The sequence below is a fragment of the Ctenopharyngodon idella genome, chromosome 3 (genome assembly GCF_019924925.1).
Source record: "Ctenopharyngodon idella isolate HZGC_01 chromosome 3, HZGC01, whole genome shotgun sequence".
Lineage (NCBI taxonomy): Eukaryota > Metazoa > Chordata > Actinopteri > Cypriniformes > Xenocyprididae > Ctenopharyngodon > Ctenopharyngodon idella.
This window is the reverse complement of record NC_067222.1, coordinates 2,359,196-2,385,669: the sequence shown is the minus strand read 5'-3', so window position 1 is coordinate 2,385,669 and position 26,474 is coordinate 2,359,196. Positions and strand designations below refer to the sequence as shown.

The window sequence follows — 26,474 nt, the reverse complement described above, 5'->3', positions numbered from 1 at the left end:
TCTTGCTAAAGCATTTAGTCTTTCATGTGAGCTGCACGCTGTCTAGTTGAGCCTTCAGGGCCGGTTCAAACCCTGACCCTCTAATCCTCAGTACTGTGACTCTCACATGATGCTGGAATGCTGTGCCGTGGCCCACTCAAACTCGCTCCCTTCTCTACCCCTCAGCCGACCAGCATCCATCTCTGAGTGCTCTGGAGGACATAACGCGTCCACTCCCGGTATTTGGGAGGTATGGGGTGGTTTCCGTCTTTTGGGAGATTTTTCTTTTTCTGGGAGCAGAGGAATCACTTCCAAAATGGAGAGAACAAACCTCTAATACCAAAGGTAGTGTGACTCCTTTCTGTATATTGTCTTTGAATTTTTAATTGCTACATTTGCCAATTGATTGTACTTTTGTGCCTGCTAAGCATTGTTTATTAGCACACACTGCCTACATTGTTTTAGCAGCAATTCTTTAAAGATATTATACAAATCAAAGAGTAAAAACATATTTCTGCTCATTTGAGTAACATCACTTCTGGTTCAACCAATGGTGCGAGTTTAAGGCAGGATTACCTGCAATACACTATTTAGCAGCAAACTGAGAGTGGCAATAATGTTTGATTAAACTATTTTGATATAATAATTAATAATAGTAACTTAATTATAAAAAATTATAATAATAAAAATAATTATTATTACTTTTATTTACAATAATAGTTCTAATTATTTTTCTAATTCTAATTCTATTAAAAACTATAATTATTTATTACCATTAATAATAACAAATAATAATAACAACCTAATTTTCATTATTATTACACAAACCTTTATATATTATAATAATAATTTATATTATTGATAATTGATTTTTCAGTAATAATGATTATTATTATTATTAATAATATTTCCAAATAGTTTAATCAAACACTCTTGATCAGTTTGGGCCAAATTTACTTAACAGTTTCAGTGCATTAATAAGAACAGTTATCAATATTATATATTATTATTATAACTGTTAGTGTAAAACTAACAATGCTAAATAAGCTGCTATTATTATTATTATTATTATTATTATATTAGTGCACTGAAACTGTAAATTTGGTCCAAACTATCTGAGAATATTCAACTGACCAAGAGTGATTGATTAAACTATAATAGTTAATAATAATAATAAATTAATATTATTATTATTTTTAATGCACTGACACCGTTTCGTGAATCTGGCCCAAACACTCTTAGGCAGAGGTGGGTAGTAACGAAGTACATTTACTTCGTTACATTTACTTTGCGTAAACTTTTTTGGAAAATTTGTACTTTTTAGAGTAGATTTAAATGTGGGTACTCTTAGGGTATTCAACTGACCAAATTCATTTTTACTTTCTACTTCTTATACCATCATCAGGGAGACGTAAAAAAATCAGAAGGTACCTCAGCTGTCTCGTATCTAGGAACGCATGACAGTTCAGGAAGTCAGACCAGCTCGAGTTTATCCAGCCATGAAAGGTCAACCAGAGCTTCATCTTGGAATGTCTTCACTTCCCGTGTTCCCAGTCCATCCAGTTGGAGCGACTATATTCTGAAGTATCTCCTCATCACGAGCAACCTGCTCTTCACTGTCCTGGGTCTGGTCACGCTAGTAGTAGGCCTATGGGGCCTGATCAATAAAGAGTCCTTCGCTCAGGAGAAGATCAGCGGTATCGGCACGGACCCCATGCTGCTCTTTGCGTTTCTTGGTTTGGTCCTCGCACTGCTGAGCCTGACGGGATGCGTGGGGGCGCTGCGGGAGAACATGTGCCTTCTTCGGACCTTCTCAGCCGCCGTGCTGCTCCTGGTGGTGGTGCAGGTTCTGGCGGCGGTCATAGTTTACAGCCTGCAAGGCCAGATTGTGGAGTACTTGCGCTCTGGCATGTTGGCCGCCATGGTGCGGTACCAGGACGACCTGGACCTGAGGTTCATCACTGATGAGATCCAGACGGGCCTGCAGTGCTGTGGGGCAGATACCTACAGAGACTGGGAAATCAATGTGTGAGTGCAAAATGAGTGGGAATTGAGAGAGGGGCAGATATCATTAGAGTTTCCAACACTGCAGTAGTCCAAACTTTATACAACCTAATTTGCAATAAAGAGCCTCTCCAGCATTTATGCGCTCTGGAGTCATAGTTTGAAGTTGGCTTTCTCCTGCTTGTTGTTCTTGATCTTACTTACACTTTTTGTATAATTGTCCCATACATGCTTTCCAGTATATTTCATTTGATCATATCACAATCCTCATTTAGCAATGCCAATTACGATTACCCATTATTGAAAAAAGTAAGGGCCTACTGAAGGGAGTTTAAAGTCGAAGTGTGTACTATTTCATTAACATACATTCTCTGAACACATTTCCTCATATCATGCAATCTGCTAAAGAGTTGAATACTTTTACTTTATTAAGGAACTTTATGCTTGTTGGGTGATAAAACAGAGAAAATCCTATAAACACTGAAGGAGGGACCAGAATATCAGAAAGACTTGGGCTAGTAAACAACCACCTAGCAACCACATGTGATGCCCTAAAAACCACTCAGAATCCCTTGGCAACCACATAGCAACACCCTAGCATCAATACATCAAGTTTTGCATGAACCCTTTTGACATAGGCTAGTAAGTATCATAGAGTTGAAACCACCCAGAAATGCACTAAAATCCAATTTAGAATCCCATAGGAACCACCTAGCAACACCCTAGCATCATAGCATCAATTTTTGCATTAACCTTTTTGACCTAGTCTAAGCAACCACCTGGAAATGCACTTAAACCACTTGGAATCCCTTAGTAACCACATAGCAACGCCCTAGCATCATTACATCAAGTTTTGCATAAACCATTTTGACCTGGGCTAGTAAGCAATCATCTAGCACCAAAAATGCACTAAAAACCACTTGGAATCCCTTAGCAACCACATAGCAACACCCTAGCATCATGACATCAAGTTAACCTGTCTAGACCAACCCAGAGAAAACCTAGCATTCACAGAGAAATGCACTAAAAACACTCATAATCCCTTAGCAACCACATAGCTACACCCTAGCATCATTAAATTAAGTTTTGCATTCACATTTATTTTGTATAGCGCTTTTCACGATACATATCGTTTCAAAGCAGCTTTACAGAGAATGCATGTCAACATTACAATTTGGAGACTGCAGTTAGCTAATAATGTAATAATTTAGGCGATTAACATACAATCACTGTTAGCAATGTAATTGGAGGTAGAAGCAAAGAGCTCCTGGAAAAATGAATTACATATTAACAATAATTAGGATTTATAGAATGTGAATGTGCGTGTTGATCCAGATGTTGCATCTTCTGAAGTCATCGCAGTCATTTTGCATAAACCCTTCTGACCTGAGCTAGTAAGCAATCATCTAGCAACCACATAGAAATGCACTAAATCCACTCACAATTCCTTTAGAAACCATATCACAACACTCTAGCCTAGCTTCATGACATCAAGTTTTGCACGAACCCACACAGCAACACGCTATGCTAAACACCACTAAGAACACCTTAGCAAGCATATACAATTCTATCGGTCTGGAAACGACATGTTTCACTCACAATTTCCAAAAAGTAAACATGTAGGCCTTCTTATTTTTGCATTAAAGGGATAGTTCACCCGAAAATGAAAATTCTGTCATCATTTAACCTCAAGTCGACCACAGTTTCTCAGGTGAACGCAAAACATACGCAAAGTATTGACCTATTATTTTTCTTATATTTTTTTTTTACACCACCATGTCCCTTTAGGGTTTCCGTAAGAAGATATTTTGAAGAACGTCGGTCACTAACAGTTGATGGGCCCCATCTTTGAACTCAAAAGCATCATGTAAAATGTTGCAAATCCAGTTGAGTGAGTCTCACCAGTATCCATTTCTCTGGCACAGGTATTTCAACTGTTCGGCTCCAGGGATCCAGGCTTGCGGAGTGCCCTCTTCATGCTGTGTAGATCCCCTAGAGAACGGGACGGTGTGGAACACCCAGTGTGGAGTGGGCGCCCAACAGCTGGATGAGTTCTCCGCTCAGAGTGTGATCTTCCTGGGCGGCTGTTTGGGCAGCATCTCCCGCTGGATTGAGCACAACGGTGGAGTGATTGTCACAGTAGTCATAATTCTGCTGGGGGTCCAGATTCTCACTCTGTTTATAACGACACATCTGATACAGAAGATTCGTTGGAACAGAGCTCAGCATGATGTGTACTTACAATCACTGCAATAAATGGACAATAAATGGATGTTTTCAATAACAGGATATTATGCCATAGGGATTCTGAACCAGCCTGGATTTAATGAATTCATTTCATCTGGCATCTGGAGATGTTAAGCTGTTTATTCTGGAGACAAATAGTCTAGGAATTTTATGATAGCATGTAAAATCTTAAAGGCATTACAAGGTTCATATTGGTTTTCATTGTTTGTTTGTGAATGTTTTCATAAAATACCTATTCTTAGTTGGTAGTTGTTTAAATGACCAAATCTCATGCTCTACACACATACGCAAACAGAGTTTCTACCTACGCAAGCTTTTTGAATATTATCACATTTCGAAATGTCTTAAAGTGCAATTTATAACGTAACACTAAGGTGCCCCAAGCCGCTCTATAGTGAACATTATCAGGTTAACATCAGTCAACTTAAAGTGTTATTGCACCCAAAAATGAAACTTATGTCATTAATTACTCACCCACATGTCGTCCCAAACCCGTAAGACCTTCATTCATCTTCGGAACACAAATTAAGATATTTTTGATGAAAACTACACACTGGCAGCAACATCATTGCATCTTTTGAGGTCCAGAAGGAATTAAAATATTCCTTGGGCTTGAGCACCCACGGAAATGGTCGAGCATCCAAGGAAAAATACAAGATTTTTTCATTCATTTTATTTTAACCAATGAAAATCGATTGCAGCTTTCAGACACAGCTTTGTTTTCATTGTTATAGTTCATTTGAAGCAGTTTCTATGATGTTATTATTTTATTGACATGCTGAGAGTGCATTATTGCAACGCGAGAGCGCATCTATGTAATGCTCGAGCATTTCTCTTCACAAGACACAAATAACTTTTGTGCAATGAATTCATCAAACGCACCATCGAACGGAAAAAAATACCACCAAATATAATTCATGCAATGAGAGCAATGAGAAGGTGGAGTGTGGCACCCACCGGCAGAAACATAAATTGCCGCCTATGGTCCACATAACTACAGTGGTTCAACCTTAATGTTATGAAGCGACGAGAATACTTTTTGTGCGCAACAACAAAACAAAAATAACGACTTTATTTAAGGGGAGACACTACAGGCAAAAACACTGTTTTTTCAGGCACCTGTCAATTTTGAGATTTTGCACTTTTTGGCTTTTCATAAAGTGTTTTTCCGGACTGGTGGAAAGAAAACATCCAAAACACACTTTTAAGTGTATATTTTATAGCACTTTATCTATTTGCATCTATAGATTTCAATTCCAGTAAATATCTTTAAAGGCCGTTTTCTCAAAATGAGTTTTTTCTCCTGCTTTGAGTCAGAAATCTCCACTTCAGCAGAACTTATATACACCAAACTTTACAGTTTTATTCCTATCTATATTCTGAAGGTTTTTACAGCGGAATTTGTTGATATATAATTTGCCTGTTTTTATACAACATTTTACTCCTAAAAAAATGGTGAAAATATATATTTTTTTCTGGCTGTTGATAGTATTTTCTCATTTATGGAGTGATAAAAAGAGATGTCCAAAATTCCCTCTGTAAAAACCTTATTTTAATATGTCCAAAAAATTAAATGAAAATTTTTTAAACCTGACGTCATCCAATATTCAGATTTTTTTTCTAGAAATGTATGCAAATTAGCGCATATTTAATTAGATAATGCATCCTTTGCATATTTAAACATAACATTTTAGGAAACTTTTAATACAAATAATGTTTGCAATTTTTAATATAATCAATCAGCTGGGGAAGTATGATTATATCTATTAGTTATTTTTTTCCCCCCTATTCACCTGGGGTGTCTCGCCTTAAATTCGTCTCTCCCCTATCATTCTCATACATTATTTACATTGCGGCGCTTCCAGGTTCTATGTTCAAATGTCGACTCATTATTGGCCGGCTCCTGCGTCAGCATCACACCCATGCATTGTGCTGCTCACGTGAACAGCTTCAACCAATACTGAGCCAGGTTCGTCATGTAGACTGTAGTCATGTTTACTATTTATAATGTCTTTAATACCTTTCTGGACCTCAAAAAATGCAATGACATTGCTGCCAGTGTGTAGTTCAGAAACAATCAGATTTCATCAAAAATATCTTAATTTGTGTTCTGAAGATGAATGAAGGTCTTACGGGTTTGGGACGACATGAGGGTGAGTAATTAATGACAGAAATTTCATTTTTGAGTGAACTAACCCTTTAATGTCAACTGTTGACAAGTGAAGCGTAATTGTGAATGTGCTTTGAGTTCTTGTTTATTTTGTACAATATACAGTTTTAATTTAATAAAATAATTTTACATGTATGATTCTTTAACTAAGGCTCTAATTGTTAATTTGCTCGTTAATGTTTCGAAAACAGCAGGCGCACGCAACGCTTGCGGTAGTGACAGAGCGCATGCACCAATAAAAACAACGTGTCCTAAACGTCGCTCTTTCTTAAGATATAAAGAGAACTGACTTCTTCTGAAAACTGGACATTACATACTTTCAAATTCAAATTCAAAAGTTATATTAAATTCAGTAATATACAATTATTAGATTATTTCATCGGTTTTATGGCAACTTACCCGAGTATCGACACATCCAGTTTAACAGCATAGACATTTGAATGTAACTCTATCGCCCTCTTGAGGTTTGTTATCTACAAAATAAAGCAAAAGCACGTGTTCAACTGGACCGCGCGTTGGCCTAGACCTGCGCTTTCATATTTCACGAGTTCACACTTACAAATAATCAGATAATAAATAGTATGCCTAATAGTATGCGTATTTGGCGTGCTGTCCGAGGAAAGGGCTCCGAGCTCGGTATTTGGCCCGAACCCAGAGTACTCCCCCCGTATTTCTGGTTAGGAAGTAACCAGGTGAGTGTGAGGAGACGGGGTGGCGGAGGGATGCTGGAAAACACTGTCGATGAATATAGGGGAGTCGACTGTGTTTGTGTGTATATATATAGGTCTTCACTCATGCTAATTGGGTAGATATGTTGATTACTGATTATTGACAGCTGGCTGAAATGATGTGGTGATTAGTCTGATTATTTGAATGTGGCTCCTCCCGAATTTTGTTAATAAAACATCATTTAAACTGTGTTTCTGCTGTATAGCCCCAAAAACTATATAAACTCTAGTCACGTAATTGAATTGCATATAGACACTGAAACATTTTAAATGGTGATTGAAGTGTTTTGATTTACTCAAAAATGTGAAACCACATCCTGCTTTTGGCTATGTTACAGACTGCATATTGTGCATATAATGTTTCAGTTTATATCTGACCAGCAGTTGAGGAATTACTCAGACAGATTGTTGAAAAGTATGAAAACAATCAAGCTTTATTTGATGTCAAAAACCTTTCTGTGCTGCCGGGAATGAATTGGACCCATTCTTGTATGGTTCTCCAGCATCATAAGGCCAATAAACTGGGCCGGGCTCTCACAGAGAGCTGCTCCCAGTACTCGCACTATGGGCAGATGCCGAGACCCCACAGCACCCAAACTCATTTTTGTACAAGACACAAATTTTGCAACTTGACAAAATGAAAACATAAACATCTGTCATTAAAAAGATCCAGCTGCTGCTACATTTTGTACATTGATGTTTGCAGAGTAATGTGGAAGTAAAAGCAAGAAGTGGCACCTAAAATGCAGTTTATGTGTCAATATGACAACACTAATATGTAAAATAATGAAGTAAAAAAGAGGAAAAAGAAATTAGCATTGGCGACAAGTGAAATCTAGTTTTACAGGAAATGTTAGTTTGAAGAGGTAGATTAACTAATTCCAGTTAGTTACTTACAAACGGTGTTGTAAATTGTCCATAAATGACTAACCAAACTTCTACTGAAGACATAATGCTAATATGAATATTTAAATGGCATATTAAGGTGCAGGATGTTGTTGTCATGATCATCCACTGGTTGCTGATTCAGTGGGATGCGGGAACAGGAAGTGACCTCATATAATGCCATACTGGGCCAGCTCATGTAACTCCAGGTGACTGTATGCCTCCCACGGACAGATCACGTTAAAGTCTGTGAGAGAGAATATGATTACACATGCACATAATCTCAAAGTCTGGAATGACTTGAGTATATAATATTTAATAATACTTTTTGACTCAAAATTGTACATACCAGTTCCCAACCCTTCCATTCCAGGAATTTCTTCACCAAATCTGAGAATAATAACATTAATATTAAGACAGATACAACATGCAGATCCATCCAAGAGGAAATTGAAAGGCATTAATAGTAGTTGTACCCAATGACACCCTTTTTGGGGGGTTTGCTCTTGAACTGTCGTGTTGACCTCTGTTTGAACTTGGGCTGGCCACTGCCGGGCGCCGTGGCACGTGTCGCACCCTTGCTGCTCGCTTTAGGCTTTGAGACCTCCATAACCACAATGGAAACCAATGGCAAGTACTGTGCACTGAATTTGATGATGATCGGTAAGAGATTGAGGGGATGAGACAAGATTATGATTACATTTATTTGGCATTCAAAAGTTGGCAAATAAACAAGCAAAACTTTCTGTTATTTCAGTAGAAGCAATATTGTTTATACAGCACACTTCATACTCAATGACATAACAAAAAATGAAATAAAAACATATTAATATACATATGAAATACATATGGTCATTTTAAATAATTTAAGTAATTAAAAATGAAAAAAGATTATATATATATAATTCACTAAAGTTTAATAATGATTAAAGATTCATATTCTTATAACCCAAATGGGAATTGGACACCGTTTATAAAGATGACCTATAGATCACCTGTTCTGACCAGATAATAGACTGTGTATAATAATAATCATAAATCTCTGGGCTGTCAGTGTTCAGACTTGGTGCATGTAATAATGAACGAGGTTCATTTAATCCCCCTTACAATGATCAAGCCCCTCTAATCTGCTGTCCAGAGGGTTTCTCAGTTAATCTCATTAGATGAAGGTCAGTGCACATAAGCAGAATTTGCTTGATGTCAGACTCTTCCTTTTATAAGCTGAAGCACATAAGAGTTCATTGCTCGTGTGCAGTTATACAGGAAATGAGTTCAAAACATCCATCACATTATTTTCTCAGCTGCAGTTGAAACAATGGCACCAAACGTATATGGACATGTAAGACATGCTTTAAATGTCTGAATTAAAAAAAAAAAAAAAAAAAAAAACTCAAATGCTGCAGTATCTTTTGTCACTAAATTGTCTTTGTCATTTTTGCTCAATGTTTTTTAAATCACTGTTTTGGAAATTCTAGTGGATGTGTATAAATTCAGTTCTCTTCAAGTTCACCTAGGTGTAGTTCGCATTTTTCAATCCTGGTCCTGGGGACCCACCGCTCTGCACATTTTGTATGTTTCCCTTATTTAGGGACACATACAAAACTCTACATTTATCTGAATATCTTCCTTATTCAGATCATCAACTGGTTAGGACACAGCTACATGAACTGAAATAAGTGTGTCAGATAAGAGAGACATACAAAATGTGCAGAGTGGTGGTTCCCCAGGACCAGGATCGAAAACCACTGTATTAAAGGATCGTTCACACCAGTCAAACTCCCACCCTGATTAAACACTCCTGAACCAGCTAATAAAGGTCTTCAGGATTACTAGAAACTTCCAGGCAGGGGCCAGTTGCATAAACATAGAAAGATAATAAGAATGTCTTAAGAACTAGTCCAGGGAGTGCCGCTGCCTTCTGCACAACAATGGAGCTGATTTTGACACCACTGGCTCAAAGTCAAGTCAAGTCAAGTCAAAGTTTATTTATAAAGCACTTTTTTAAAACAGCAAGTGTTTATCAAAGTGCTGTACACACATAAAATAAAAATATAAAAGATACAAACAGTCAACACCACGAAAAAAGACACTAAAACACCAAATACGATAACAATAACTATATTGGAATCCACACCAACCAACAATAACATTCTTTTTATTATAAGGTGTGCTTGTGTTGTCTTTCTTTAAAATCAGTGCCCCAACAATGACATTCAGATATTTTAGGTGACTTAAATATCCAAATACTTTTTGTTGTCACTATAGTATATATTAATATATATATCAATATATGCCAACACATATAATTCATATTAGCATAACCATTAGCTATAACTGAAACTTTCACATAACTAAAACATTACTAGTCTTTTTTTCCATTCTAGATATTGTGTTTTTAAACCAGATGTACTCACCTGCTGGTCGTTTGTCTGTATGTGTTGAGGTGGTCAGGATGCGGCTCTCTGTCAACACACGTGCTCATATCAGCTCTTATATTGTTCTGAGCATCATAAGATGATTATTCCTGCACATGACGGCCCATCCTCTTTCCAAAACATTTCAGCTGTCATCAACCCTTAAAAGGTTCGATGAGGCAACATCCACAGATATGAGATTAATCCTGTTTGTTTTCCATAGTTCATGCAGTATTAAATTAGACACAGAGGGTTTGGTTAATTTTAATTAGGGACTTATTGTTTTTGCTTCAGGGTTTGTTTATTTTTACATTTTATATTATGTATACTTTTAGTCTTAAGACTAATTTCTAATTTGTTGGATATATTTTTTAAGAAAACATTTTTTTCTTTACATATTATATTATCAGCTTAATAATTTGACTTAAAACAATTGTGAATTAGAATAATTAAATAGAACATTGCTTAAAATGTCTGTCAAGATATGCCATGACATTAAAGATATTCACTTTATCTTAACTTTAAAATGGATAAACAGGCCTGCAGGAGTCACATCAAAATGCTCACATCACCAATTTTGTTTATGCACACAGAACTGTCAGCAGCTCACGTATTCACACACATGACACGTCCGGTGTGATGATCCTGATCTTCTACTTATGCAACAGTATTTTTGAATCACCTGTCCAGGCGTCCCATGTGTGCTGTGAGTCCTGGCTTCAGTTTGATCAGCAGTCTGTCAGATAATCTCCACATCTCCATCCATTCAGAGAAAAGATTAACATCTCCAAACTGAGCAAACACACACAACACTAACTCAAGTACCAGTATCGTTCCCTTCTAAACTTACACGGCCAAAAATGGATGACTAAAATAGGAAATACATTTTATAGCATATCTGTACATTTGTGGTATACATTTTATACACCTCTTAGAGACGAGAGCTAATTTCAATGTATGTTTATAAATCACAATGTGCCACACCACAGCAGACAATCAATTTCATGAACTATAATGTAAAATTTATTTCATGATACAATGATACAAATAATTAGTGTTTGCAAGGCAGGCATGACTATTACTTGTACTTGAGCAATAAAATAATTTTAAAATATTATTAGCACCGTCCGCATGACATTATTTTTGTCATCGGGTGGTCCGCATATGTCTGCCCACAGTGGCATGGAGGAAGTGAGGAGCTGTGGTGGAGAAGCCCTCAGTGGAGACAAAGGTCGTGGAGCCCTGGGCTCAGACAGTGAGCAGATGGAACAGGGCAACACCGTTGGTCCTGGAGACTGCGACGGAGCCAGAACAATGACCATTTGAGGGGGAACCAGGGTACCAGAGGGCTGAGGTGGAGCCAGAGCGACTGAGGGCCGAGGTGGAGCCGGAGGGAGAGTAGAGCCAGACGGAGCCATTGGGGTGGGGAAACGGAGTGCAGAGGAAGGCTTGCAAGTCCGTGGCATAGATGAGGCGACGTCCCACCAAGGTGGAGACGGAGGATCGAGGGAGCTCAGTGGGGCCGTAGGGCCGATGGTTCCAGGTGGACCTGAGGGAGGGAGAACACAAGGCAGAGTAGTCAGGGTGACGGGCCGTGGTGGAGTGACAGGAACAGTAGCTGGAGGGGGAGCCAGAGGATCCACTCACCTGATAGGGGCTGGATGGCGGAAGTGTGGCTGGTGCTCCTATCCATTCTCTCAAAATCCATGAGGACTCCCACAATGACAGACGATGTTGCCATCTCAAACACCTGATCAGACATCTTGTGAGGCTCAGGCTCCAGTGTGATGGCTTGCTCTGCCCTATTCTCCAGCGTAGGCTCGTGCATCACAGCAGGTTCTGGTGACCGCTCCATGCAGCAGGGTGATGGCTTGCTAGGTTCTGGGTCGTGGGGGCTGTTTTGGAAACCCCTCTGTGCTGGATCATCCAGCCCAAATACTCCAGCTTTTCTGGGAGGAGGAGATGCAATGCTGGTAAGATTCTGTTTTTACTCAATCTGAGGGTCCAGTCTTCTGTCACAGTACACTGGCTGTAGAGAAGCACACACTGCAGGAGATGAGAAACTAAAATACTTGAAGAAACATTTTGGTTCCCCAAAGAACCTTTCATACCCCTTTTCCACCAAAGCAGTTTCAGTGCTGGTTTAGAGAAGCATGGAGGAGCTGGATAAATATGACTGAGAGCGCTACTGGATCAATGAGGTAAAAAACTGTGTTAACTGTGTACACTCATACAATGACATCCAATGACATTTCATTTACTTCAAGAGATATTAACGACACAGGGCTACAACAAAGGATTCTGGACTATGAACACTTGGAACTGAAATAATTTAAAATAGTGAAATTGAAATAGACCCTGACAACATGTTTTTCTCATCTATCAATATTAGTTGTAACTATTTTACTGAAGATGATTATAACAACAGTATCAACTCAGAAGGGAAATTGTCAGTCATACACTTCAACAGCAGAAGCATGTATACAAACTTCAATACCATCAAAGATTATTTACAACAGTTCATCCATTCAGCATTACAGCTATATCCAAAACATGGTTCAATAAAGATAAAGGAATTGATTTTGAATTAGAAGGTTATGACCTCAATTATATGAACAGAGTAAATAAAGCAGGTGGGGGAGTTGCTATATATGTCCATAAAGATTTTAAGTTTAAAGTAATTGACAAGATGACATTAACAATAAATGATATACTAGAGTGTATATCGATTGAAATTTACAATGAGAATAAATAAAAATATTATTATAAGTTGTATATATAGGACACCGGGTTCAAGTATGGAGTCATTTATTGACTGGATGGAAAAAATGTTTTCTATAACAAGTAACAAAATACTATTCATCTGTGGAGATTATAATATAGATCTGATAAATCCAAACAAACATAAAATAACAGATGCATTTGTGAACAGGATGTACAGCTTATACCCAACCATCACTAGACCCAGTAGAATTACTTCACACAGCGCCACACTCATTGATAATTTTTTCACAAATAACATTGAATACACTAATGTCAGTGGCCTAATGATATGTGATATAACTGACCATCTGCCAGTCTTCACATTGTATGATGACAATTATAAAAATAATAAAACTCCCCGAAAATCTATATATAAATGTATAAGGACAGAAGAAGCAATTAATTTACTCAATTATGACTTAATGGAACAAGACTGGAACACTGTATACAGAGAGAAAGATGTGGATAGAGCGTACAATAGTTTTTTAGAAATATTTAGCGCATTATACAACAAAAACTGTCCCATTCGTCAATACAACTACTAGAATAAATTTATAAAATGTCCCTGGTTAACTAAGGGTTTGCAAAATGCTTGTAAAAAGAAAAATACTCTATATAGACAATTTATTAAACTAAGGACAAAAGAATGTGAAAACAGATATAAATCATATAAAAATAAACTGACTAATATAATAAGAACTAGTAAGAAATTATACTATAAAAATTTATTAAATGAAAACAAAAATAATATTAAAGGGGTATGGGGTATACTAAATAGTATAATAGATAAAGATAAAGCAAATAATTATTCATATTCAGATTATTTTATTGATATTAACAGTGAAAACTTTAATATGCATAATGTAGTAAATAATTTCAATGAGTTTTTTGTAAATGTTGGACCAGATTTAGCAGCAATAATTCCTGAGTGTGGAAGTAATAAATTGAATAAGTCAAATATAGATAGGAATGCTAAGACCATCTTTCTCTCTGATGTGAGTGAGACAGAGATTAAAACTTTTGTTAACAAATGCAAAAATAAAACATATACTGATTGTTATGACATAGATATGAAAAAGTAATATATAGTATTTCAAAACCTCTAACGTACATATGCAATGTATCATTTCAGATTGGAATATTTACAAATAAAATGAAAATTGCAAAAGTAATACCACTGTATAAAAATGGAAACAAGCACATCTTCACAAACTATAGACCTGTCTCTCTGCTACCTCAATTTTCAAAAATTTTCGAGAAACTATTTAATGATAGATTAGAAAAATTTAGAGATAAATATGATATAATAAATCAAAGTCAGTATGGTTTTAGAGCAAAGAGGTCAACATCAATGGCCATAATTGAAGCTGTGGAAGAAATCACAAACACCTTAGACAGAAAAAAAATATGCAGTTGGAATATTTATTGATTTAAAGAAAGCCTTTGATACACTTAATCATTCAATCTTACTCCATAAACTGGAAAGATATGGCATCAGGGGAGTGGCTTTGAACTGGATCAAAAGTTATTTAACTGAGAGACAACAGTTTGTGAAGTTGGGCGAGTTTAGGTCACAGTGTCTGGGCATTGCTTGTGGGGTCTCTCAAGGATCAGTATCAGGTCCTAAGTTATTTAATCTATATATAAATGATATATTTCATGTGTCTAAATTATTATTAAGTTCTTCTTTCCACTCCCTTTCGAGCAAGTATATGTGTAAATAATGTGTGTGGATATGTGTATAATAATTGTAATGTGTATATATGTGTGTATATGTGTGTATGGGTATGTAGGTATATATATATATATATATATATATGGGAGATAAACTGTTCTATTTTCCGATGTATATTGTGTTAAAAAAAAAAAATATATATATATATATATATATTTGATCGAAATAAACTTAATCAATCAAAAAAAAACATACTTTTTGATGTATTTGTGCACATCTGCGTGCATGAGTGCGAACTCGAACAATAAGTTACTGGCTGCAGTTCACATAACGGCCACCGGTGTCACTAATAACAAGGGGTTTCTGAATTCTACATATAGCCCCTTTAAAAGAACCAGTTATTTTACTTAGTATGAAGAACATTTTAATAATCTAATGAAACTTTTTTTCACAATAAAGAACCTTTTGTGGAATGGAAAGGTTCCATTGATGTTAAAGGTTTTTCATGGAAACATCGATGCCAATTAAGATTTTTTAAAATTATTTTTATAGCAACCACTCAGCACACCATAGTACAGAGAACCTAAAGGGACATTGCGATTGAAAAAATATGGGATGGGAGGAAAAAATATTTCAATACTTTTGCGTTCTCTTTGCAAGGGAATGCAAAGCTTTTGTGAGCAAAATACATTTTTTCCATAACCATGGCTGCATCCGAAATCACATTATATCACTATATAGTAGGCAAAAAACAGTATGTGACAAAAGAAGTATGTCCAAATTCACAGTACTCATACAAGTGTAGACAAAAAGTACTCGAATTACCTACTTCTTGAGATTCTGAAGTGTGCATACAATGGACAATTTACTATCCCATGAGACCACGGGAGAGGATTTGTGAATGCCAGTGACGCAACATAACTGATGCTGGTAGGTCACATCATAAGGGCAACATTTAATTACTTATTCAAGTTATTCGAGTATTTGATTTCGGACGCAGCCCTTGAAAGTCTACAGAGTACAGTACAGCCTACAGTAACTCTAGTTTATTATTGTGTTGCATATGCTGAAATATAGTTTTTCCTCAGCATTTTTTATCATCACCATGTACCTTTAGGGGCTCCATAGTAACATAAATAAATGATGCAAAAACATAAACTGAAAATGGATGTATATTCAGCACACACCACATATTTAGTGTTGATAATAATGAGATTAATGTGACCCCAGTTGAAGCTTTAATCCGCTGTATGTGCAAGTGGGGCTTGAAAATATGGACCATATTTTTAGAATCCTCAATTTAAAAGACATGTATATTTGATTTGTTCAAATATGGTTTAGGCTACAGAAGACATCAGATTCATTACAATCGGCATTTAACAAAAAAAAAAAAGTTTTTGTTTTTATGTTCAGAAATAGTAGGCCTAAATAAGCAATTACTTCATTGTAAATACGGATAAGCAAGGAGACTTCTCTGACTTGATCCCAGACCCATATGGATTTAAACGATCAAGAGTTTTCCAATTAAAGGTAGCTAGCGCCACTGTGTGGCAAGAATAGAAATAACACAATGTTCATTTGAGTTTTATAAAATGGAGAATTTGATATTTATTGTGGATTTTACCATCACATTTAGATATTATTTAATACATGCATAATAAAAAAACATTTCATGCAATTTACATGCTCAAGTAAACTCATAAGATCATAAACTTACATTATTAGTAGCCTATTGCCTTGAGGATATTTGTTATGCTTTCCAGGTAAGTCAGATGGATTTTCATCTAAATGAGAAGTTCTTGGCCAGAATAAATTGAAATCAGAATTTTTTAAAATTTAAAATTTTAAAATGTTTTTACATTATGTTAAAAAATATCAGACCTATATAACCAATGGCTTCGTTGTAAATACATATAATGAGAAAGGATTCTTCTTTTGCCAATTAAAATTAAGTAGCTATCACCACCGTCTGGCAAGAATAGAAAAAACAACGTTGGACTTTCCTTTGGTTGACACAAACATTAATTTGAGTTTAGGTTAATTTAGGTATTCTTTAATACATGCATAATACAAAAACATTTACATGCGCAAAGTAAACTTACTTAAGATCGTAAACTTGCATTAAGTATTGCCTCACAGATATTTATTACACAAATTTAGTTTGTAATTAAATCACCTACAATATTGTACATATTTGGACTCATTTATTAAATAACATTGTGTCAACTGTGACAAGATTGTGAAGGCTGTGCCATTATGTAAATGAACATCTTGTTGCACTGCAGCCTATTTTTGTATTATCATCAATTTCAGAAGTCAAACTTAAAAAATTGTCAGTCAGATGGCTTTTCAGCTAATTGAGTTCCTGGCCAGGATAAGCTGGAAAAGAATTCATTATTTCATTTTGATGAATTAAAAATATGAAACCACAACAATTAATACAGAAATTATTGCTCACACATTTTCAGTTTATACAACCCGAATTCCAGAAAAGTTGGGACATTTTTTAAATTTGAATAAAATGAAAACTAAAAGACTTTCAAATCACATGAGCCAATATTTTATTCACAATAGAACATAGATAACATAACAAATGTTTAAACTGAGAAATTTTATGCACAAAATGAACTAATTTCAAATTTGATGGGCATGTTTACCATGGTGTAGCATCTCCTCTTCTTTTCAAAACAGTTTGAAGATGTCTGGGCATCAAGGTTATGAGTTTCTGGAGTTTTGGTTTTGGAATTTGGTCCCATTCTTGCCTGATATAGGTTTCCAGCTGCTGAAGAGTTCGTGGTCATCTTTGATGTATTTTTCGTTCAATGATGTGCCACATGTTCTCTATAGGTTAAAGATGAGGCCAATTCAGCACCCGGACTCTTCTACGACGAAGCCATGCTGTTGTAATAGCTGCAGTATGTGGTTTTGCATTGTCCTGCTAAAATACACAAGGCCTTCCCTGAAACAGACGTCATCTGGAAGGGAACATATGTTGCTCTAAAACCTTTATATACCTTTCAGCATTCATTGTGCCTTCCAAAACATGCAAGCTGCCCATACCGTATGCACTTATGCACCCCCATACCATCAGAGATGCTGGCTTTTGAACTGAACGCTGCACGCTGGAAGATCTCCCTCCTCTTTAGTCCGGAGGACATGGCGTTCGAGATTTCCAACAGGAATGTCAAATTTGGACTCATCTGACCATAGAACACTTTTCCACTTTGAAACAGTTTGTTTTAAATGAGCCTTGGCCCACAGGACACGACGGCGCTTCTGGACCATGTTTACATATGGCTTCCTTTTTGCATGAGAGAGCTTTAGTTGGCATCTGCAGATGGCACGGCGGATTGTGTTTACTGACAGTGGTTTCTGGAAGTATTCCTGGGCCCATTTAATAATGTCATTGACACAATCATGCCGATGAGTGATGCAGTGTTGTCTGAGGGCCTGAAGACCACGGGCATCCAATAAAGGTCTTCAGCCTTGTCCCTTACACACAGAGATTTCTCCAGTTTCTCTGAATCTTTTGATGATGTTATGCACTGTAGATGATGAGATTTGCAAAGCCTTTGCAATTTGACATTGAGGAACATTGTTTTCCACAATCTTTTTATGCACTCTTTCACAGATTGGAGAGCCTCTGCCCATCTTTACTTCTGAGAGACTCTGCCTCTCTAAGACATCCCTTTTATAGCTAATCATGCTACAGACCTGGTATCAATTAACTTAATTAGTTGCTAGATGTTCTCCCAGCTGAATCTTTTTAAAATTTCTTGCTTTTTCAGCCATTTGCCCCCGTGCCAACTTTTTTGAGACCTGTAGCAGGCATCAAATTTGAAATGAGATCATTTAGTGGATAAAATTGTAAAATTTCACAGTTTAAACATTTGTTATGTTATCTATGTTCTATTGTGAATAAAATATTGGCTCATGTGATTTGAAAGTCTTTTAGTTTTCATTTTATTCAAATTTAAAAAAAAAAAATGTCCCAACTTTTCTGGAATTCGGGTTGTACATCAAATGCTTTATATTACTATCACACTTAATCATTTTACATATTTTCAAACAAGTTATTTCTAAGGATGCTAATTCTGATCTAATTAATCATCACAGATGTTCAGTGGAGATTTTACACTAATCAGGTTCTAAACTAACAAATGGATAAAGTTTCTCATTAAAAGACTGGCCAGATGTCTGAGCACTGCTAAATCCACTCCATCACCTGAACTTCATAGTAAAACACACTCTGGGATCATCCATCCATCGTCACCATAAAGATCATTTTCATCAAATTTGTCATTTTGCCTCCATCTTTGCCTTCTTATGCTGCTGTGTTGTCATTCATCACTTCTTCCTCATCTTCAGACCCAATGAGACGTGAATGAGCTGAATCAGCATCCAGAGTCACATTCACTGTTAAAATATTGAACATTCTGCTTCACGTGTGGGTATTTATTATAATAATAATCTATTTTTATAGTATCTTGCCAGCAATACTGGTAACTTTACAGGATTATATCTACTTGTTGTATTAAACTAAAATAATTTGATGTACTAGACCCATACTACTGTAATGCAATTTAATTTTACATAAACTAAATTATCATGTCATGTGGTAACTAACTTAATTAAATAACTTAATTATGATACAATTCTTGACACCCCAACAAGGACATCACCAATTTTGAACCCTTCTTGTGTTGATTTTATCTGTGTTGCTTTTCTTTAGTTACAGTTACATTTACAAGTTTAAATGTATAGTTTGTTGTAATGGCACATATAAACCATCATTCATTTGATCATTTGGAATCTGAACCATTTGATTGAATTTATCTAGTGATAGTTTGTATTCTACCAAACTCTCAAAGTATAGAAATAAATAATATTTGGCATGACCATGAATTTGGGACAATATATTATTTAACTTGAAAATGATATCATAAAACATGAGTACTTTTTACTCACCCATGTCTGTTTCTAAATGTGTGATCACTAAAAACAGAAAGAAAGTATGAAGTTAGAGTCCATAACAGAATTCATCAATAATGAAATACATTTTTAATATTAGTCACCACTTGAAGTCCAGCAAAAACCAAGTTTACATATTCCATAAAAATTTATTCATATATGAATTCATATACTGTATGCAATGTGTATTTGCAGAATAGTAATTAATTAATAATTTAAGAACCATATAAAACAAATTCACCTTTTGGTGTCTTCTGACTCTGTAAAAGTTCATTAAGTTCTGAAGAAAGTTCAGAATAAAAGCAAGAGAAAAGAACATTAAAACAATATAATTTTTGATAAACAACTACTGCAGATATTAAATATAAATTATTATATTTTAGATGTGTTTATTATAGAATGTATTATCATCGCACATGTGCACATCTGGTAATTAAATAAATCGTTTAAATACATGTGCATACAGTGTAAACAATTTCTGTGTATCTAAATTGCCAAAATCAAATCTATCTCATTTAATTTATAAATAAATAGGCAGTGTGTGTTAATTGTTTTGCAGACCAAAGCAGAGTTCATAAGTAGTTAAGGGATAATTCATAGGTGTGCAGATGATTTTAATATATGACATGGAGGCAAAGAGCCACTTGATGCAAAACCGACCATGTTTTATTCTCCTGTTCTCAGTCTGTAGTACATTGTGATCTGAAAAAAAGACAAGAATAAAGACAAGAGAAAACATTATTAAATAGATAACATCACTATGGAAGCTGGTTTCTGCCAAGATTTTAAAAAATAAATAAATAAATATTGCAACTTTATATCTTGCAATTCAGAATTTCAAGTTTATATAGAATTGCAGGAAAAAAGTCTTAAAGGGTTAGTTCACCCAAAAAATAATGTAATTTATTACTCACCCTCATGCCGTTCCACACCCGTAAGACCTTCATTCATCTTCAGAACACAAATTAAGATATTTTTGTTGAAATTCGATGGCTCAGTGAGGCCTGCATAGCCAGCAATGACATTTCCTCTCTCAAGATCCATTAATGTACTAAAAACATATTTAAATCAGTTCATGTGAGGACAGTGGTTCAATATTAATATTATAAAGCGACGAGAATATTTTTGGTGCGCCAAAAAAACAAAATAACAACTTATATAGTGATGGCCGATTTCAACATGACACTGCTTCATGAAGCTTCGGGGCATAATGAATCAGCGTTATGAATCATGATTCAGATCGCGTGTCAAACCGCCAAACTGCTGAAATCACGTGACTTTGGCGCTCTGAACCGCCGATTCGACACGCTGATTCATAACGCTCTGAAGCTTCATGAAGCAGTGTTTTGAAATCGGCCATCACAATATAAGTCATTATTTTGTTTTTTTGGCGCACCAAAAATATTCTTGTCGCTTCATAATATTAATATTGAACCACTGCATTCACATGAACAGATTTAAATATGTTTTTAGTACATTAATGGATCTTGAGAGAGGAAATGTCATTGCTGGCTAAGCAGGCCTCACCGAGCCATCGGATTTCAACAAAAATATCTTAATTTGATTTCCGATGATTAATGAAGGTCTTACGGGTATGGAAAGGCATGAGGGTGAGTAATAAATGACATTATTTTCATTTTTGGGTGAACTAACCCTTTAATTGTGAGATAAAAAGTCACAATTACCTTTAATATTTTTTCTTATTTTATAGCAGAGATGGAGTTCCATATAAAACACAGTGTAAATTTATTGCAGATCAAAGTATTAATTAATTGATTAATTCTGAAGCACCATTGGTGCAAAAACTTCTACGATCTACTGAGGCTGATGATGCTTTTGAGAAACACAGCCCTGGTCACCAAATAATGATCTAAGATATACTCTTTCCCTTACAAATACATTTACTATACTGATGAACTATTTTGTGGATGAAAAAAGACTTTAAATGAATAATATAATAATAACTTTGACTTTTAGAAACAAAATGCCATGTTGGACACTGTTAGTGGACTGAGAAATGAGTAAAACACGTGACCCAACTCAAATACCTCTGTATTTATGAACGAACACAGCTATCAGTATTCCTGCAAAACAACTGAGCACAACTACAACTGAAACCAGGATGGCCGCTGTCCTCCAAAGATTAAACATGTTACCTGTAAAACAAAACAGAGACTTACACTGAGCACATTGTGTCCAGTCAAACATTTATGTTTGTTTGATTGAAAATGATTAATAATGTAAACAATGATACATTTGTATAGAATATACACAGCAATTTCAGTACAATCCACATTTACATAATGTAATGCACTGAATTGATATTCAGTTCTTCTATTCAACTGCATAAAATAACCATAAAAATGTCATAAATTCTACAACAAAAGTGTCAGTACTTACTTGAGCTGATAATCAGTGTCTCCAGCATGTGATGTCTCAGTTTGACTCTGCAGTGAATCTTGTCACTGTGATATACAATGACGGTGTGTTTCAGGCTGAATTCTTCTGCGTTTCTATGTGTCTCTGTAGTTTCTGAATTCAAACTGACTCCTTCACTGTCCAGCCACTTAAGATCAGGTTCAGGATACCAACCTTCAGTTTCACACTGTAGATGAAGCCCTCCTGAACGATCAAACCCATCTACAGTGATCACTGGAGGACTTCCTACAGCTACAGACCAACATCAACAACATTCATTGAGTGAACATGTTGTTTGTCTATAAACCTGTTTTTGTTTCAATACACTCTAAAAATGCTGGGTTATTTTTTTTAACCCAAGGGTTTCGCCGGTTGGGTCATTTTATTGGGTTATTTTTATTATATTTCATCCAGGTGCTGGGTGGTTTCTGTGCGTAGTAAATTCCCTGGTGTTAAATTAACACCACTCGTTCATATGGGAACCACCAGCAGGATGTTAAATGTAACACCAAAGCAGTGTTATAGTTAATTAGATAATTAGTGATTAATTGAGTGATGATTGTTTGATTATTGAAGACACCTGATGATAATAAGCACAGTCACTGAAGGAAAGAGAAACACAACTACAACTGACTTCCAGCCACAGTCTTAGACAAAATCAACTGAAAAGACATTAAATCTCCCCATTACAAACCAGACTGACTTCATTTCTGTCTTTTGTCTACAGTTCTTTTTGAGAATTAACAGAGGTTTAGATGTTGATGTTTTATTGAATGGTTGGTCACTATCATGGTGATCAGTGTTTCCTTTAGTTGGGCAGTTTGACTCTTGGATTTTTATGACAGTTTGTGGTTTTTGTAGTAGTGTTTACCAAAACACGTAATTTGTTGTTTAGACCTCATCTACACACACTGCTGCTTCACTGTTAATACACTGGTTACTCCATTGCACACCTCAGACCACTTCCCCATCACTCTTAACCTCAACCTTCTAAAATTGGCGGGTCCAACTGTCTATTTAAGTCGCGCTGAATGCCATTTTCAACAGAATTTTTCAACTGAGGAGCGACAGTGTCGACTCGTGTGCAGGTGCAGTGGCATAGCAAACTACACAATGCTCGTCGACAGGTTAAGCAGACAATATCCATGCCTGGAGAGCAGGGATGTCTAAGTTGTAGAATCTGGCAAGGACCAGCCGGCCGCTGCACAGATGTCGACCATTCCCCTGGTGAAGTGGGCCCTCACCCCAACAGGGCACTGCAAGCCCAAGGACTTGTAGGCTAGCACTATCGCATCCACTATCCAATTAGACAGTCTCTGCTTCATAACTGGCAGCCCCTTGAGTGTCCTGGCCTCTGAAGCACACAAATAGCTGCTCTGACTGTCAGTACTGGCCAGAGTGCTCAATGTAAACCCTAAGGGCCCGAACCGGGCAAAGTGGGTGTGGCATCCGTTCATCCTCAGGGGAGGGGAGAGCAGAGAGAATTATGTCCTGTGCTGTAAAGGCGTGAAAATCACCTTAGGCGTATAGCCTCGTCTTGGTCTAAGGATGACTTACTGTCATTGGGCCCAAACTCGAGGCATGATGTGTCCACTGAAAGAGGCTGCAGATCGCCAACTCGCTTGACTGATACCAGAACCAGCAGAAGGGCAGTCTTTAGCAAGAGAGGCCAAAGGATCCAAAGGCTGGTTTGCCGTTGCATAGGACACCCCAATCACAACTTGTTTCAACCGCGTTAAACATTCAATATGGCATCTAACCTGACTAGGGTCTACACTGTTTTCCTATCAAATTATTACTGTGGAAACAGGGTAAAGTCCTACATTATACCTTTTTTTGTTAAAATGTATATTACAGCTAATGTCTGCTTGGAAAGCTAGCCTCTACAAATGCAGCCAACGCCGAATCTACGCTCAAAACGAATGACGTTCCACCATATGAAAGTTTCACCTCCTGCCAAGCGAATGGCAGGACCAGACGCTACATCGCTGTTGCAGTGCGCATGCAGTGAGTACTGCTCCACTGACTAATGGGAGCGCTCTATTGATTTAGTACACTAGAGTTGCAAGACTCTCGACTCGTTTGACATGATGAAACTTTCAACTGGAACAGAAATATTGGCAAATGATGGCAGTTTTCTTCCCACAGATTACCAGAGGCTTCTCTTGGTGCTCCTGCCACTTTCATGTTTTTAAGTGTTTTAAGATTGTCAAAGATTGACTTGCCATTTTATATGAACTGCCCCTGTCTTATAAGTATATATTACAGAGATTTTAAAGTGTTATTATTTAAAATGAGTAGCCTTCAATATCATGTTGTTTGACCCAGACCTATGTCAAAAAACAACACAGCAAATGGGTTAATGTATAAAATTCAACAAGCTGGCTCAAAATAACTCAGCATGTGTTCTGTCCAATATTTACCCAGCAATGAGTTGCAAATAACACAGCAACGGTCATTTTTAACCCAGCAATTTTAGGGTGCATAAACAGCAACATCCACAATTACTCACTTTCAACTCTGACATCAACAGTGGCATCATCATTCCAGGATTTGGACTGAATAAAACACTTATAACGTCCTTCATCAGAGATTTGGACTGCTGAGAGTTTAAGTGATGCATTTCCTTTCTGAAGTTCTTGATGATTCAGTTCTGTTCTCCCTCTGTAGGACTGAATCTGCTCTGTGTTTCTGTCTTCATGATCCTCATAGAGATGCACTAGTGAATCTTTCTGATCAAGTCTCAACCACTCCACTCTCATGTCCACAACACTGATGTTGGGTTTGACTGAACAGGGCAGAAACATATCTTCACCAGCTACAGCAAATATCGGATCTGCAGGTCCCACTACTTTATATTGCTCTGCTACAAGAGAAAGAGAGCAAAACTAAACTGCATGTCATAGAGGTTTTTTATGACAGTTAAAATACACATAAAAATTCTTATCTCCTTTCTCATTATAATACTGTCTTGTGTCCCATGCGACAATCCTGCACTAGACGCAACATAAGACACACTTTTCCTTAGTTAAGTTAAGCATCTTGGGTCATATTCACAAAACATTCTAAGGCTAAAATTAGGTCCTAACTTGCCGATTTAGGAGAAACTCTTAAAAATAATGGGATTTTTGCTCTAAGAGTATTTCATAAAGCATTTTAGCACTAAAACCAGCCCCCAAATGTGTGAAAAGTCAAGAGGACTCCTAAGTCACAAATCACAAACAATCCTAAAATGGATGTTGCCGGCAATCCACCTTAACAATCTGCCCAAAGACACTGTACACCATTGAGGCAATAGGCGATAGAGCCTTGGGTGCTGAGCTTTCTCCCCTTATAAATGCAATACATATTTTGATTGATAGATTTTAATCTGTGAAATCTGTAAAATAATTCTGACCTGGATCGATATTTGATTTACATTTGTTTGTTTATTTGGTAAGTATCCATGTAATAAGGATAATTTACAGTGAACCAGCCATTATTGCAAAATTTATCCAGTTGGACAATGACCAGCTCACTGTACATTGTCCCATACATAAGTTACTTATTAAATCTCTGTCACTCTTTCTTTTGCACATGAACTCACACTTCAGCTCTTCAAATAATTACCTGATCTTGAATCTGTAGCTCCACTAATAATAAAGAGGGTCCAACAAATGAACTTCATCTCTGAAGGACACAGATGCTAAAAGAAAACATGTATTATCTCAGTAAACACACAAAAAGGTGTGTTAACATTAATATGGTTTTTTTTATGTTACACATAGCCAGAAAATCTAGGTTAATCTATGTACCTAACCCTATTTCTCAAATCTTCTTACCTTTAACACTGTTCTCAGGTGTGTGAATACAATGATATGAGCGATCATACGGAGATCATTCCTGGTTTGGTTTTACTTTCTCATATCTCAAAACAACTTAAGTGATAACACAGTCCCTCCCATCATACTTCTTAATAACCCGGGCTTCTGAAGTTAATGTCTTCAGACTTTGACTGTAGGGCTTATAACTTGCATTTGTGGAGGGGTGTGATTTAACTGTAAAACCTAACACTTGTTCTAACCTTTTTTAGTAAACTTTACTTAATGTCCAAGAATTTACTTAAAACAATTTAGTAATCTGTACTGTTTGCATGCCATGCTTTGTTACTCAGAAAACCCAAGTAAAAATTACTTGACTGGTTTGAGTACCATTTTGTCAAGCAAAAAAAAAATCAGGCG

General features: G+C 36.4%; 3 protein-coding genes across 4 annotated transcripts; 1 reads left to right on the top strand and 2 right to left on the bottom strand.

Moving 5' to 3' along the window:
- LOC127509260 (tetraspanin-10) lies at nucleotides 1–4,769 on the top strand. The gene is made up of 3 exons (XM_051887844.1): nucleotides 1–324; nucleotides 1,385–2,007; nucleotides 3,909–4,769. The coding sequence occupies exons 1-3, from the start codon at nucleotides 232–234 to the stop codon at nucleotides 4,237–4,239; spliced, it is 1,047 nt and encodes a 348-aa protein (XP_051743804.1). The 5' UTR covers nucleotides 1–231; the 3' UTR covers nucleotides 4,240–4,769.
- Nucleotides 4,770–7,599: 2,830 nt separating this feature from the next.
- LOC127509284 (retinal cone rhodopsin-sensitive cGMP 3',5'-cyclic phosphodiesterase subunit gamma-like) lies at nucleotides 7,600–10,584 on the bottom strand. Its single transcript, XM_051887874.1, has 4 exons — nucleotides 10,428–10,584; nucleotides 8,490–8,657; nucleotides 8,363–8,403; nucleotides 7,600–8,260 (listed from the first exon to the last, which is right to left on the bottom strand). The coding sequence occupies exons 1-4, from the start codon at nucleotides 10,493–10,495 to the stop codon at nucleotides 8,184–8,186; spliced, it is 354 nt and encodes a 117-aa protein (XP_051743834.1). The 5' UTR covers nucleotides 10,496–10,584; the 3' UTR covers nucleotides 7,600–8,183.
- Nucleotides 10,585–16,906: 6,322 nt separating this feature from the next.
- LOC127509243 (butyrophilin-like protein 3) lies at nucleotides 16,907–26,210 on the bottom strand. 2 transcript variants are annotated; one of them, XR_007929176.1, is made up of 10 exons: nucleotides 26,076–26,210; nucleotides 25,864–25,939; nucleotides 24,767–25,120; nucleotides 22,237–22,506; nucleotides 21,885–21,992; nucleotides 20,497–20,538; nucleotides 20,078–20,116; nucleotides 19,834–19,860; nucleotides 19,091–19,281; nucleotides 16,907–17,244 (listed from the first exon to the last, which is right to left on the bottom strand). XR_007929176.1 is itself a non-coding variant. In XM_051887829.1 (9 exons), exons 1-9 carry the CDS (start codon nucleotides 26,121–26,123, stop codon nucleotides 19,190–19,192), a joined length of 1,056 nt encoding a protein of 351 aa, XP_051743789.1. In that variant the 5' UTR covers nucleotides 26,124–26,210; the 3' UTR covers nucleotides 16,907–19,189. The 2 variants fall into 2 exon arrangements, 1 of the variants encoding a protein (XP_051743789.1); XM_051887829.1 differs by having other exon boundaries at nucleotides 16,907–19,281.
- Between the last annotated feature and the right edge of the window lie 264 nt (nucleotides 26,211–26,474).

Bases quoted from the DNA above. Each gene is read 5' to 3' on its own strand.
- LOC127509260 (XM_051887844.1), top strand. From the start codon at position 232: ATGGGGTGGTTTCCGTCTTTTGGGAGATTTTTCTTTTTCTGGGAGCAG. The intron at 325-1,384 runs GTAGTGTGACTC...TACCATCATCAG, and splicing joins ACAAACCTCTAATACCAAAG to GGAGACGTAAAAAAATCAGA. The intron at 2,008-3,908 runs GTGAGTGCAAAA...TCTCTGGCACAG, and splicing joins AGAGACTGGGAAATCAATGT to GTATTTCAACTGTTCGGCTC.
- LOC127509284 (XM_051887874.1), bottom strand. From the start codon at position 10,495: ATGAGCACGTGTGTTGACAGAGAGCCGCATCCTGACCACCTCAACACA. The intron at 8,658-10,427 runs GTGAGTACATCT...CATCAAATTCAG, and splicing joins TACAGACAAACGACCAGCAG to TGCACAGTACTTGCCATTGG. The intron at 8,261-8,362 runs GTATGTACAATT...TCTCTCTCACAG, and splicing joins AATGGAAGGGTTGGGAACTG to ACTTTAACGTGATCTGTCCG.
- LOC127509243 (XM_051887829.1), bottom strand. From the start codon at position 26,123: ATGATCGCTCATATCATTGTATTCACACACCTGAGAACAGTGTTAAAG. The intron at 25,940-26,075 runs GTAAGAAGATTT...GTTTTCTTTTAG, and splicing joins ACCTGAGAACAGTGTTAAAG to CATCTGTGTCCTTCAGAGAT. The intron at 25,121-25,863 runs GTAATTATTTGA...TTTCTCTTGTAG, and splicing joins AGCTACAGATTCAAGATCAG to CAGAGCAATATAAAGTAGTG.